At 45.5% G+C, this 14,871-nt stretch overlaps 1 protein-coding gene across 3 annotated transcripts in view; it reads left to right on the forward strand.

Moving 5' to 3' along the window:
- Positions 1-14,871, forward strand: part of KIFC1 (kinesin family member C1) — a gene marked incomplete in the record, with an annotated part of 1,304,428 nt that overhangs the window by 1,107,749 nt on the left and 181,808 nt on the right. For all 3 annotated transcript variants that reach the window (XM_044083556.1, XM_044083558.1, XM_044083557.1), the window contains 1 exon segment: positions 10,518-10,657. In XM_044083556.1, coding sequence (XP_043939491.1) covers positions 10,518-10,657 — 140 coding nt within the window.

Here is a 14,871-nt window from a genome sequence, read left to right on the forward strand (position 1 = left end):
GGTGTGTTTTGTGTGTTTTTGATATTACGTTTGGATTAATGTGTATTTCGTCCCTTTAGTGTCTGTTACCAGTCATTCCTTATTTAAACGACTTACTGATCTTTGCAGAATTTTGCCAGATAAGTCCTTCATATGGATTTCTTCACTCCTTACTAATCTGGGCTTCCAGACAAATGTTCAAAAATCTTCCGTGACTCAGTCATAAAAGATTGTGCTTTTAGGCTGCCTACTATATAAGTATCCTCAAAGGTATTCCTAACACAGGAAAAGGTGAATTTGTATCTGAAAACTTTTCTGATCTTCTCCAATCAGTCAAAGAATATCTCAGGATTTTAGGGTTCAAGGCTTCTGTGATTCTCATGATTCCTCTTTCCTGGTTGTACATGACAAAAATTCAGTGCTTTAAAAAAAATGTGGACCTCAATTGTCTCATCCTCTGGGATATTCAGATTCCATTTTTGGGCTTTTATCAAGAAAGGGACTGCATCAGTCTTTGCTTGGGGAACATTTTTTTTGGCAGAAAAGATGCGCTGCATATGGGACAGTTCAGACCAAAGCTCATAAATGTCAGATGTTAGCTGTGATCTATGCTATAGAATCTCTTCATGACCTGAGGTTCCTTTGACCATTACAGGTGATTGCAGACAATGTTACAGTGATTTGGTACATAGAAAGGGGGGAGGCACTAGGTCTTAATTGGACCAACTCAGCCTATTTACAAGCTGGAAGTCTTCTAGTTGGCTCATGGCTAGGTAGGTATCCCATGGTGCACCAGTACAATCCCCAGATCTCGTTTGCAGCGTCGAGTTTGGTTGTGCTTCTCTTTGGCTCTGGCTAAGTGTTGCATTTTCTTAACTTTTTCCAAAAATTTGTGGCTCTGTTTAGCTTAAAATAGTATAAACTGTTACTGCTTTATTGTTAATCAGTTAGCGTAGTTGATATTAGTGTAGTTAGCTTATACTTGCGCCATTTGGTGCAATCTTTAGCCTTTTTTGGCTTAGTATTGGTATCCTGTATGCTGGTTTTCGTATACTCTTAGAATTAGTAGTTGTAGGTGCCTTTTGCGCACTGTTAGACTGTGTGTGTTAATAGGATAGTCTAGAGTTTTTGGCGGTTTCCCACTTGTTAATTGGTTAGCATTGTTGGATTTGCTATCATTAACAGAACTACGTTCTGTTAGTTCTTGGCATAAGTTTGAGTTTTTTTGCAGATTCCCGCTTGTTTTGCTGATATTACTGCACGAGTGTGTGAAATTCTATACTTTCTGTAATTTTCTAGGTCTGTTTTAGTTAGAAGACCTAGTTTCTTCGTTTCCTTTCCTGCCCGGGCTAGGCCCGTTTAAGTTAGAGGACCTAGTCCTCGTGGTGTCTTTCTCCTTCCTGCATGGCTAGGCCCATTTAAATTAGAGGACCTAGTCCTCCTCCTCCTCCTTTTTCTCTGTCTGCGTGTGTCCTTTCTGCGAGAATGTCCAAAGAGAGTAAGGATCATAAGCCATCTGGCTTTAAGAAGTGTATTAAGTGCTCTCAAAAAATGTCCATAACGGATGGTCACGGTAACTGAGTTTACTGTTTGGGGGCCATCCATTTACAGGAGACCTGTTTATTTTGCCATGATTTTAGTCCTGTGGTGTTGCAGGAGAGGAAGAACAAGCTCATCCTAAAAGGTTTTCTTAAACCTTCCTTTGAGGAAGATCTGTCTAGCTCTTCCTCATCTTCAAAATCCACTAAGGGAAAATCTGAATCCTCTAAGAGGCCCTCCCCGACACCGGCTGGTGTCTCGAAGCCACCTCTTAATATCACAAAATCAGACAAGTCCACTGTCTCATTGGCTCCACAGACCTCGGTGCCGACTGAGAGCAGTATTGTGATTACAGGGTCAGTTCCAAGTATTTCAGAGCTGACCACTAAGACTATTTCTCGGAGCCGGTCTATGGATCCTCTAACGGCCTCCTTGATATTGAAATCTCCGATACCACAGAGATCCCGCTCTACCACTCTGTCATCCAGGTCTTTCAGGAGTTTATCGGAAGAAGATGTAGAGAGGGTAGTGCTGAGACTGTTGTAGTCATCTGCTTTGCCTAAATTGCTGTTGGCTCTGACCCAGTCGGTTCTGGAGCCACTTGAGTCCGTTCAACCCTCTGCGATTATTCCTCCTCCGAGCCATGCTGATCTTTCGGAGCCCGAGTGTTTGGTACCACTGGTGGAACCTTCAGCACCAGCTCCCCCTGTGGCTGTTTCGGAGCAGAGTTCTGCTCTGACACTCTCAGCGCCATCCGTAGTGTCTAGGGGCCGAAGCTCCTCAGTCGGCCCCGACAGGGATGCTTGGAACTGAACTTCAGTTCCGAGTCTTCCTCTCGGCACGTCAGCTAGGGTGAGTTCGGACCCTATGTCTATCTCGGAGCCAATAGCTCTAGAGCTGACAGCATCCTTGGTGCTCTCGGAGCCGGGGAGGTCTTCGGTGCCAGAGAGGTCTGCATTCGAGATGAGGAGTGTGCTGTCCCGATCATCAGCTCCTACCAGAGGTACCGTCACTCTTCCCTCTAAAGCACCTACTTCTGTCTCGGCTCCTACCTCCTCCATGGACAGCAGAGACCCTCACCCTCAGGAGCCACCATCTGGTGGCCCCCATTCTTCCGAGACCTCCCCGGAATGTCCTTCTGTGGAGCCCCCACGGAAGAGAACATGTAAGGGGAAGCATGTAGACTCCCAGGATGAGTCTCTGACCTCTGACACTGACCTCGAGGAGTCGGAAGGGTCCCCCAAGTCATCCTCTGATGTCTCCTTCGTAGACATCATGGAAATCCTTAAGCAGAGGTGCAGCTGTCCCACTGTCACTCCTTCTGATGAGGAGTTGGTGTACCCTGAAGGCTTTTGGGTCTCAACCTTCAGCCTCTTGGGTGTCTCCACCTTTCGATGAACTGATGGAGCTGGTTAGTCGAACGGTGTGGGATACTCCTTATACCGTGGAGCCAGTCCTCAGGAGACCGAATAAGTTTCTTTCTGCCCCTCCTGAGAAAGATTTTTTGTCTAAAGGTGTTCCCTTAGATGCCATGTTGATGGCGGCGGCCTCAAAGAAGGAGCTAGCTGAGACGACTTCTGTTCATCCACCGAATAAGGAGTCTCGAACGATGGACAGATACAGGAAACGTATCTTTAGTTCAGCGGCATTTACTCTCAGATCGCTGAACTACCTTACTCACTTCACGAGACTTCAGAGAGATCTTAAAGAGTTAGGAGATTCTCTACAAGGTATATGTACTGAGGGAGTCCCTGACAAGGTTTCTGCCCAGTTGATCACCTTGAACTCTATCGTCAACTCTTCCATGCGTCTTATTTCGTATGCAGCCGATGGAGTGAGTAGAGCACTGGGTTCAGGAATTTCCCTGAGGCGTCATTCCTGGATGCATTTGTGTAACTTTGCGGAACCGTTCAAGTCTACCTTTACCAACGCCCCCTTTGACGTTTCCTCCTTGTTTGGATCCAAGGTAAAGGACACTCACCCAGTGCAAGCAAGAAGGAAAAACACACACTGCCATGGGAGTACGTTTTACTGTTCCCTCTAGACCATACTCTAAGGGTCAGAGGGGCAGTAAAATGTGGTTCAAGAAGTCCCAGAGGTTTTTCCAGGATGCACAGGGTGACTCCTTCTTCAGAGGCAGAGGAAGAGGAGGAGAAAATGGTAGATATCGCCCTAGAGGTAGGGGCGGTCTGCAAAACCAGGGAGGTCACGATTCCTTTCGGGGCCGGCCTTACCAGAGCTCCTGATGTGGGGCCCGAATGTGCTTTTCTGGGGCCGGTCAGGGGTCGCATTTCTTTGTACCCAGAAGCCTGGCCTGGGTATCACTCAAGACAAGTTGGTACAAAGAATTATTACCAGAAGTTGTGTCATACACTTTTCTCTTCCACCTGTTGTTCCCAAGAAGATCCCGGATGTTCCACCCAGTCACAGGGATCAGGCAACTGTGGAGGTCAACAAGTTGCTGTCAAAAAGAGTCATCCAACCCGTCCCAGCAGACCAAATAGGATCCGGAACTCCAGATTCTTTATAGTGCCAAAACGTACAAGGGACTGGAGGCCTATTCTGGACTTCAGCAGCTTGAACAATTCAGTAAAGGACAAGTTCCGGATGGTGACACTGCAGTCTATACTCCCATTATTAGGGAAAGACAATTGGATGTGCTCAATAGATCTCCAAGACGCCTATTACCACATAAAAATGGACAAGGCGTTGAGGAGTCATCTACGCTTCCGACTGGAAGCCAGTCATTACCAGTTTCGTGCTCTGCCCTTTGGTCTCACCACAGCCCCCAGGGTGTTCACCAAATGTATGGCAGTAGTGACAGCTCACCTGAGACGTCGAGGATTCCATGTGTTTCTGTATCTGGACGACTGGCTCTTGACCCACCCCCACCAGGCACTACTTCTTCAGACCAGAGACGCTATTCTTCAGCTTTGTGCCCAGCTGGGAATTTCTATAAATTGGGAAAAATCTGCCTTATTGCCCTCTCAATCTGTGATTTTTATAGGCGCAGCGATACACAGTAGACATGTTGGCTCGTCTTCCTGCCAAAAGGGCATAGAATCTGGTTCTTCAAATTCGGTGTCTTCTTCCCGTACGAAAGGTCAAAGCCAAGATTATTCTACAACTTCTAGGGACCATGGTTTCCACCATATTACTAGTGCCACTAGCCAGGTTACGCATGAGAATTTTCAGTGGCTCCTGTTGTCCCAATGGTCTTTTCAGCACCTCCCATTATCTCATCACATTCTGCTGACAAAATCTTGCAAGAAGGACCTCCTTTGGTGGTCACTGCCCAATCAGTTAACCATGGGCACCTCATTTGTCCCTCACCAGCCCTTTGCTACTGTAACCACGGATGTCTCACAGATAGAGTGGGGGGACTTCTTGGCAGGACTGTCCAAGGCATATGGAAAGATCACAAGGCTCACCTGTATATCAGCGTTCTAGAGATGAGGGCAGTGCTCCTGGCATTGCAAGCACTCCACGAACTTTTGCCTCTGGGGACTGTTGCACTACAATCAGACATGTCGGTAGTATGGTATATCAACAAACAGGGCGGAACCAGATCTTACCCACTTTGTCGAGAGGCCATGCGAGTTTGGAAATGGGCGATAGCTTCCCAGCATTTTCTGGTGGCAACACACATTCCAGGGACAGCCAACATGATAGCCGACAAGCTCAGCAGGGCAATCCTTATACCTCACAGTGGTCTCTGAAACAGGAAACAGTGGAACAGATTTTCCACAGATGCGGACAGCCTTGCTGCGACCTCTTTGCCAGTCCAATCAATGCCAAATGCAGCAGCTACTTCTCCCTCATTCCCCATCTGGGGGAGTCACCGAGAGACGCACTTGTTCACAATTGGCCCCTGGGTCTCCTGTATACTTTTCCTCTCATTCCCAAGGTTATTCAGAAAGCAAAACGGCTGGGAAGCAAACTTATCCTCATTGCTCCTTACTGGCCTTGTCAGGTTTAGTTCCCCTTCCTCGGGCCTCTTCTCCTGGATGATCCTTGGATCCTGGACCCAGCTCCAGACCTGTTGACTCGCATGTCAGGCTCGCTCCATCCCTCATTACATACCCTCAATTTGACAGCATAGCTGCTCCAGTTCCATCCCTAGTCAGGCTTCACAACTTCTCACTTTCCGTGACTGATATCCTTACGTCTTCTCATAAACCTTCTACTAGGAGACTATATTCCAGCAAATGGAGAAGATTCTCTATCTGGGCGGAGAAACTGAATGTTGACCCTTACACTGCCTTCATTCCAGTGGTTTTGGAATTCCTGTCTGAGCTTTTTCACCAGGGATCTGTGGCTGCCACTATCAAAGTTAAATTGGCAGCGATTTCAAACTTTCATCTAGGTTTTCAAGATTTGAATCTGATGTCACATAAGCTGTGCAAAACCTTCTTTAAAGGTGCTAGACCCCCCTATCAAGAACCTGTTGCCTCATGGGATTTAAATTGTGTTGCCCAAATTGACTTCTCCACCCTTTGAGCCTTCCCATTCATCGTCTTTGAAATTCCTGTCTTGGAAGACTTTTTCTGGTGGCTATCGCGTCGGCCAGACGGATGTCAGAGTTGCAAGCATCGTCTCTTAAACCCCCTTATCTGATTTTTCACAGAGTCAGTGTGTCTCTTCATACTAATCCATCCTTTGTCCCCAAGGTCTTTTCCCATGCAACTTTGAATCAATCCATAGAGCTTCAGTTGTTCGTTCCAATTCATTCAAAAGCAGCTGAATACAGGCTTCATCAGCTGGATGTCCATAGACAGTTACATTTTTATTTGCACCGGACTAAGGAAATCAGATCAATTATTTATTTCCTTCTCCAAATCCGGGTCAGGTTTACCAGTTTCCAAAGTGACCCTCTCAAATTGGATCTCTAGCTGTATAGCTTACATTTACACTTCTGAGGGTAAGCCTTTACCTTTCAAAATTAAGGCTCATTCGACGAGATCTCAGTCTACCTCTGCAGCCTTTCAAGCCAGGGTCCCACTTGATAATATCTGTGCAGCAGCGACTTGGGCTACCCCTCACACTTTTATTACTCATTACAAATTGGATTTAACCTGTAGGGTAGAGCATCCTTTGGTTCCACGGTACTCAGGAGTATTTTTCCTTGAGCCACCCAAGAATAAGGTGCTAGGGACGCTGTCCCATATGTAAGAATGAAGGTGAGATAGGACTACAGAACATAAAAAAGTTATGTACTCACCATAACGTTCCATGTTTGTAGTCCATCTCACCCTTCATTCTTACGAACCCACCCACCTACCCCCAGCCTAGAAGTACCTGGAGACAGAAAAATATTATTATCCTTTTTATGGAGACCTTTTAGTATTGGCTTCTTTGGTATAGTTGTTAATATCTTTCCTAGTTAGCAGCAAACAAGATCTGGGGATTGTACTGGTGCACCATGAGATACCTACCTAGCCACGAGCCAACTAGAAGACTTCCAGCTTGTAAATAGGCTGAGTCGGAGCCGAGGATCGGCTCCGATCCCATATGTAAGAATGAAGGGTGAGATTGACTGCAAACATGAAAAGTTATTGTGAGTACATAACTTCTTTTTTTCTTTGGCATATTGGGTGGGGGGGGGTTGCAGCACAGTGGTGTATTGGATAGTGTTGTCACCTCACAGCAAGAGGTTCTCTGGTTTGATTCTCTGCTGGGATGCCTTCTGTTGGAGTCTGCATGTCCTCCCTGTGTTTGCATGGGTTTCCTCTGGGTGCTCCAGTCCCCCCCAGTTTTGTTTGCAACATATCAAAGCCAAACAATGTGAAGAACAACTGAAGAAAATCCCTTTAGACACAGTGGGTGCAGACAAAACTGATTGGACTGGAGATTCTATAATGGACATAGGTGAGTATGTGGTATGGAAGAACAGCTGCAGCAGGGTTAGCGACTCTGCTGTATGACCCTTGGCTTTAGATGATTCTCTGTTGAAGTGACACCCCAGCTGGTGGTGTTTTGACCGTTTGTTCACAAAGCATCTATACAGTTAGCACCACCCTTCTGAATGCCAGGCATTCTTACTCCAGTCATTAATGTACTCAGACTGGCACCATTAATCTTGGTGCCAGGGGACAGTTACTATTTTATATCACTGTTTGGTACTCAATACTGAAAAACCTGTACCAGCATGGAATTTGAATCCAGCAGCACAATCACTGCCACCTTAATTCCACTGTATCCTGGTGCTAGCTGGACAGGGCAAGTACTGTGAGTTATGAGCCAGTCTGTACTTTTTGCAGATTCTAGATATTGCAGGTCTCCCGAACTTGCTCTGAAAACTCAGTCCATACTAGCAAATCTGCAGCATACTTCCCTTTCTGATGAAAAGTCTAGGCAGTAGTCTTCTACTTCTGAAACACATAAACCTTTCTATAAAAGCCCAAGAAAGTTCTGCAATATATGGATCAGGAAGAAGGGGTGAGTTCTCCAGAGTAAACCAAGGCAATCCTAAATTTGGAGCATTTTTCTCCACACAATTCAGAAGAAAGTGATGACCCACAGATCAATCTTTTCATCCCAGTGGATGTTACAACAGAATGCTCCCCCCTGTAAGTCCCACTTGGTGAATCTTACTGTGGAGGGCATTTTAGAAGATGTCATTGAAGTGGCATGGGATATTGTGGAAATGGTAGCTCTACTATTTTGAAAGATGGACAGAAATTTTAGAGACTGTATACCCTGGTCAGAGACCCCAAAGCATACAGGATTCTCTATGCAGGAACTCTCATGACTGTTTCTGTACTGCAACACCCAGTTGCTCATTCTCACACTTAGGAAGTCAAAGTCAATGAATAAATTTAGCAAAAGTGTTGCAGCAGCACTTTCATTAAGGATTGCCAAACTACTGCACATGGCTTATTGTTATGGAGAAGTGTGAAATATCCCACGTTATCAAGGAGCTACCAGGTAGACATCTGAAAAACCACATGTGAGCTCAGGCCACAGTATCTGTCAATAATGCCAAGCCAAGTGGTCCTCGTAGCGGAGTAGCTGGGGGTCAGTGGCTGAAAGACTCAGCAGGTGCCTCCTCTTCCTCCTCACACAGATGGGTCTTTCAACCAGAGTTTAGCCAACAAGGTCTTTCACTGGAAGGGGGACAGCCAGAAATGCACCTTCTTGTATCTTCATCGACCTAGTCAATACTACACTTATCCTGCCCCACAAGAATCGCTAAGGAATACCATAATGAGGAAGTTGCCACAGCGTGTTTTTTTATTACTGCCAGCACCATTAGTACTCCCATTTATCTGGTTAACAAAGCACATCAGGCCACTGTAATTCTCGTAGCCCCTTTCAAACCACAACAGACTTTGCTCCCATTACTTCTCTCAGCTGCCTGGGATGGCTTGCTGCAGCTCATTCCCTTCAAAAAGTTGCAGTCTCACCAATGCATCAAGCATCGAGACCAAAATATCATAAAGTCATCAGCATGGTTTGATGCATTGGTGAGACTGCAACTTTTTGAAGGGAATGAGCTGCAAAACGTTGCAGTCTCACCAATGTATCAAACATTGAGACCAAAATATCATAAAGTCATCGGCATGGTTTTTCAGACTTCATCTATAACCTGCAACCCACTATACTCCAAGAACATTCACTATCCTCAGATCATCGCAGAAAGCGTCCACTAGAAAATCCTGTAAAGAGCATATGGGTGCATTTCTCCATATAGGTGCAGGACAGAAATGCCTTGTTTAAAAGAGGTTTTAGCAATTTTTCCATCAAGGTACACATGGCGGACATCTCAAGCTTTCAGGTGTTCAGTCTTTCATATTGTTCCTTTCCCTAAGATCAACAGGACCTTCTTTAAAAGACCTTTATTTTATACTGAAAAAGCTCATCAAAACAGCATTCATGGATGACCTAAAATTTTCTAACTTGGAAGACATTTTTCTCAGGCACCATAAAGTTGGAGCTTCAGGCCTAATCTTTCAAACCTCCTAATTTGGTATTTTAGAAGGAAATGTTAATCTTGTAACCTTTAGCCTCAGGGTATTCTTTCCATTTTATTTCTACAAAGGTAGATTCATATTCCATTGCATGGATATTTATAGACCACTGTGCTTTAACCACAGGAGAAAACTGTCACTCTTTCAGAAGTACTGCTAATCTTGTATGCCCCCCCAAAAAAAAAGAGGTGTCAAGATGTCTAAAATAACACTCCATGTGTGGATAGCAGACTATGTAAAGCTATGTTATCTGAAAGAGGAGAAGCCCTGTCAGCTGCTGTAAAAGCCTTTTCAATTAAAGCCATTACCACATGAGCAGAACTTATGCACAATGCAGCAGTGGGCATTATGTATGCTTTGGCCACCTGGTTTTCATAAAGTATCTTTGCAAAATGCTATAACCTGGACATTACTTTGAAGCAGAATCATCCTTTGGTACAACTGTTTTCAAAGAGATGGTGTATAACCAGGGCCACCGAAGGGAATTCACTAGGAACTCTGGTCATGGTTACCAAAGATGGACCACCTCTTATATGATATGAAAGTTAACACAGTGACCGATGTGTAAGAAGTTTGATCCATCTTTGGTAACACATTCTCATCTTGCCTTCCCCTGGGTTTTGTGAGCACACATCTGCTGCTTGTAGTCCTCTCTGCCCTCCAACTTTGTTTTTTTTTGGTGAGAGGAGGAGGGTGAAATTGACTGACAAATGCAAATATTCATATTTCTTCTGTATAACTGGAGACTACAACAGAGAGATTTATGACAGAATTTGTGGAACGATCCAAGCACCTTGAAAAGATCTTAGATGCTGAGCTGTCCTAATGCCTTCACTGTATATTCCTGATGGCAATGGAAGATGGAACATTTGTAGACCTTTTGTTGTGGTAAGTGCATGCCTTCCATTTTTTTCACTTTTATAAGCACCAGTGGGTCAGCTGCATCTCTGCATTACTGGCCTGCACATGCAGGCTGTGAGTAAAGAAAAGTACTATGGTTACTAACTTATTGCTGGATTCCTTTCACAGCTGTATTAAGCCTGGTTGATCTTGCTGGTAGTGAAAGGCTAGACAAATCTTTGTCAACAGGAGAGCGACTGCGAGAAGCACAGGCTATAAACACAAGCCTTTCTACCTTAGGTTTGGTCATCACATCCATCTCAAATAAGGTAATGATCAACAACATTGTGAAGTAAAAACAAAAGCCAAAGGGGTCACAGTCCTCTTAGAACATAAAGGTGCATGACATTAGTACGAGCTATGTTTAAAGTTTAAGTTGAACATAACCATTATAACTCTGATATAACTTTTCCTATTGTGTAACATTTCTTCTTATGTGTAACAATATGTTATGTTGGCACTCTTGCTTTCTTTCTTACTGGATGGGTTCAGAGCCAATACTCTGCTCAAACTCGGCCAATTTACTAGCTTGAAGTCTTTCACTTGGCTCGTGGCTCAATACCTATCCCGTAATGCATTGGAGTAACCTTCAGATCTCGTTTGCCACTTGACGAGTTCAAATGCTCTCTCCTTGGGCGTGGCTAAGTGTTTTTCAATTTCATCATCGATAGCTGTTTTTGACAAAATCTTATTAGAGTTGTAGATCTTAGTTTAGGCAGTTTATCCTTCCTATAGGTTTTTGGTGTAATTTATTTATCGCCTGTTGTGTTTACTAGCTGTTGTTTCTAGCTAGGCCTGCCCTATAAGTCTTGTGGTAATTTGTGTATTTCTCTTTTAGCTCATTTGAGTTAGAGAGCTAAAAGTAACCAGGGTTTGGGTCATGTGTTTCCTGTCGGCTCAGCTAGACCCGTTTAAGTTAGAGGGCCTAGCGCTGTTTTTTGGTGTGTGTGTGTTTTCAGGGTAAATTTAGGTCCAATATTTCTTATTACATTTCTTGTTGTTCAACATGTCTAAAGAGTCCAGAGATAAGGAACCCAAGCACTCTGTGTTCAAGAAATGCCAACAATGCTCCCAAAAAAATGTCTATAACTGTGTGTGCGTGTACTGCTTAGGAGCTATTCACCTGCAGGAATCTTTCAGTTTTTGTCACTCCTTCAGCTCTCAAGTGTTAAATGAGAGGAAAAACTGATTTTAAGAGGTTTAATAAAGCCTACTTTTGATGAAGCTTTACAAATTTCTCCAGCTACTAGTGACGAGTCTAAGAGACTTTCCTCTGCATCCTCTTCCTCGGCTCATTCAGAGCCTCCAAAGAAAATATCTATCTCCTTGGCTCCACCGCCTTCCCGAGGGCGACAATCAGTGCAGACAAATCTATCTCATCGGTTCCAAAGACTTCGGAGCCAACAGAGACTACTTCTTGGAGCGGTCCATTGAATTATAACCAGTATCTCCAAATTTGAGATGCCCTATTCTTCAAAGGTCTCGGTCCCCTACTGTCTCATCCAGGTCCTCTAGAAGCTTATCAGATGATGACGTGGACAGGGTGGTGCGCAGGCTTTTGAAGTTGCCGGCGCTGGCAAAATTGTTCTCTGCTCTGACCCCACCAGTCTCAGAGCCATCCAAGATGACTACATCCACTATTCTTCCTCCGGACCAAGCTGTATCTTTGGAGCTGGAATGCCAGCTACCCCTTGCGGTAGACCCTTTGGTTCCGAGAACCCTTCGGGACTCTTCAGAACCATTGCCTGCTCCTGGTGCCGTCCAGAGTGTCTAGGAGCTGTAGTTCTCTGGTCGGCTTGGGGGGAAGTCTTGGGCCCGAGTCTCTTCTGTTCTGAGTCTGCCCCTCGGTGTGCCTGCACAGGTGAGTTCGGCTCCTACTGCTGCCTCTGAGCCGAACTCCTTGGGGCCGGGGATTTCCTCTGATTCTTTGGAACCGGAGTTGTCCTTGGTACCAGGGGAATCGGCCTTTGAGCTGATGGAGTGTGTTGTCTCCTTCCACAGCTCTACTCAGGGACACTGGCATTCTTCCTCCTCAAGCACAGGCATCTGTTTCGGCACCATCCCATCCACAGGACAGGAGAGATTCAGGGCCTCAGGAAGCCCTATTGGGTGAGCTCCACTCTTCAGAGACCTCTCCCAGACTACCCGTCTGAGGAGCCACCTCGGAAGAGGACATGCAAGAAGAAACATCTTAGGCTCCCCTAATGAGTCCATCACTTCTGACACTGACCTCAAGGAAGCAGAATGGTCTCCACGGTCATCCACTGAATCTATCCCTTTCTCAGATATCCTAGGGATCCTAAAAACAGAGGGGTGGCTGGAAACCCATTAACCCTTCTAAGGAGTGGGTGTACCCGAAGGCCTTCGGATCTCAAGTTTCAGCCTCCTGGGTTTTCTCCTCCTTTTGATGAACTTATGGATTTGGTTAGTCGAAAGGTGTGGGAGTCACCAACTACTATGGAGCCAGTCCCTCGGAGGCCAAATAAGTTCGTGTCACCTCCTTTTGTATAAGGATTTTTTCTCAAAAGGTGTACCTGTAGATGCTATGGTGGTGGCAGTAGCCCCCAAGAAGGAACTGTCTGAGACGTCCTCGTCTGCCCATCCGCCGAATAAGGATTCTCGAACAATGGACATATACGGGAAGCGCGTTTTCTTGTCAGCGACTTTCACCTTCAGATCGCTGAACTATCTCTCACATTTTGCAAGACATCAAAGAGTTCTCCTGAATGAGTTAGGAGATACTCTACAAGGTTCATTAGCTGCAGGGTTCTCTGAAAAAGTGACCTCTCAGCTATCCACTTTAAATTCTATAGTCAACTCCTCATGAGACTGATCTCCTATGCAGCAGATGGAGCGAGCAGAGCTGCGGGTTCAGGAGTTTCCCTTAGGAGAGACACTCCTGGATGCGTTTGTACAATTTTGTGGAACCTTTCAATTCTACCTTTACCAACACCCCTTTTGATGGTTCTTCACTCTTTGTACCAAAAATCAAGGACACGCTCACCAGATGCGAACAGGAAGGGAAAACTCTCTCTGCCAGTGGAGTACGTTTTTCCGTACCTTCTAGACCTTATTCTAAAGGTCAGAAGAGTAGAAAAATGTGGTTCAAAATATCCCAGGGAGTTTTTCAAGACGCACGAGGAGAACCCTTCCCCAGGGGCAGAGGGGGAGGCAATAATGGTAGCCATCGCCCACGTGGCAGGGAGGGCCCACAAAACCAGGGTGACCACGATTCCTTTCACAGCTGACCCTATCAGCGCTCCTGAAAGGAAGCCCACTTACTCTTCTCTGGAGGCAGTCGGGGGGGGGGGGCGATTAACTTTGTACCCAGGAGTCTGACGACATATCACACAAGACAAGTGGGTACAAAGTATATTATCCAGAGGTCATTCCATTCCCTTTTGCCTAGCCCATTCCACAGATCAGAAGAATCCTCGGATGTTCCACCCAGTCGCAGGGAACAAGCAATCCTAGCAATCCAAAGTCACCGCAGATGAAATAGGATTCGGAACTTACTCAAGATTCTTTTTATTACCAAAAAGAACAAGGGACTGGAGATCCATTTTGGATCTCAGCAAGTTAAACGAATCTGTAAAGAAGTCCAAGTTCTGAATGGTGACACTGCAGTCAATTCTTCCTTTTATAGGGAAAGACGATTGGATGTGCTCAATAGACCTCCAAGATGAGTACCACCATATAAAGATGGACAGAGCATCAAGGAGTCATCTGCACTTCCGTCTGGGAGCCAGTCATTATCAGTTTTCAGCTCTGCCCTTTGGTCTCACTACAGCCCCCAGAGTGTTCACCAAATGCATGGCAGTAGTAACGGCCCACCTGTGACACCTGGGATTCCAAGTATTTCCATACCTGGATGACTGGCTCCTAACTGCCACCACCAAGCATCTACTTCTACAGGCCAGGGACACTACACTGGAACTTTGTGCTCAGTTAGGCATAACATGAATTTTCAAAAATCTGCCTTGTCAATATATTGTATTCATCGGCACAGATATAGACACCATTTCCATGATGGCTTGCCTTCCGCTCGACAGTCTCTGTCCTCAGACAGCAAATAGTCGACCTTCTTCCCAGGAGCAAGGTAAAAGTGAAAGTAGTCCTAACACTGCTTGGAACCATGGCATCAACTATTACTCTAGTCCCTCTAGCCAGGATGCACGAGAATCCTTCAGTGGCTTCTGTTTGCGCAGTGGTCTCTACAAGAACTTCCTATGTCCCATCAGATAAGGATAACAGATTAGTGCGAGAGAGATGTCCTGTGGTGGCTTCAGTCTGATCATGTGACTATCGGAAGATCCTTTGTTCCACAACAACCTGTTGCTACTGTGACCACAGACGCTTCTCAGATAGGGTGGGCATTATCTGGGAAGAACAGTCCAAGGCACATGCCAAGAATATGAGGCTCAGTTGCACATCAGTGTTCTAGAGATGAGAGCAGTGCTTCTGGCGTTGCAAGCACTTCAGG

Source organism: Protopterus annectens, chromosome 9.part0, assembly GCF_019279795.1.
Source record: "Protopterus annectens isolate FY-2018-M chromosome 9.part0, PAN1.0, whole genome shotgun sequence".
NCBI lineage: Eukaryota > Metazoa > Chordata > Ceratodontiformes > Protopteridae > Protopterus > Protopterus annectens.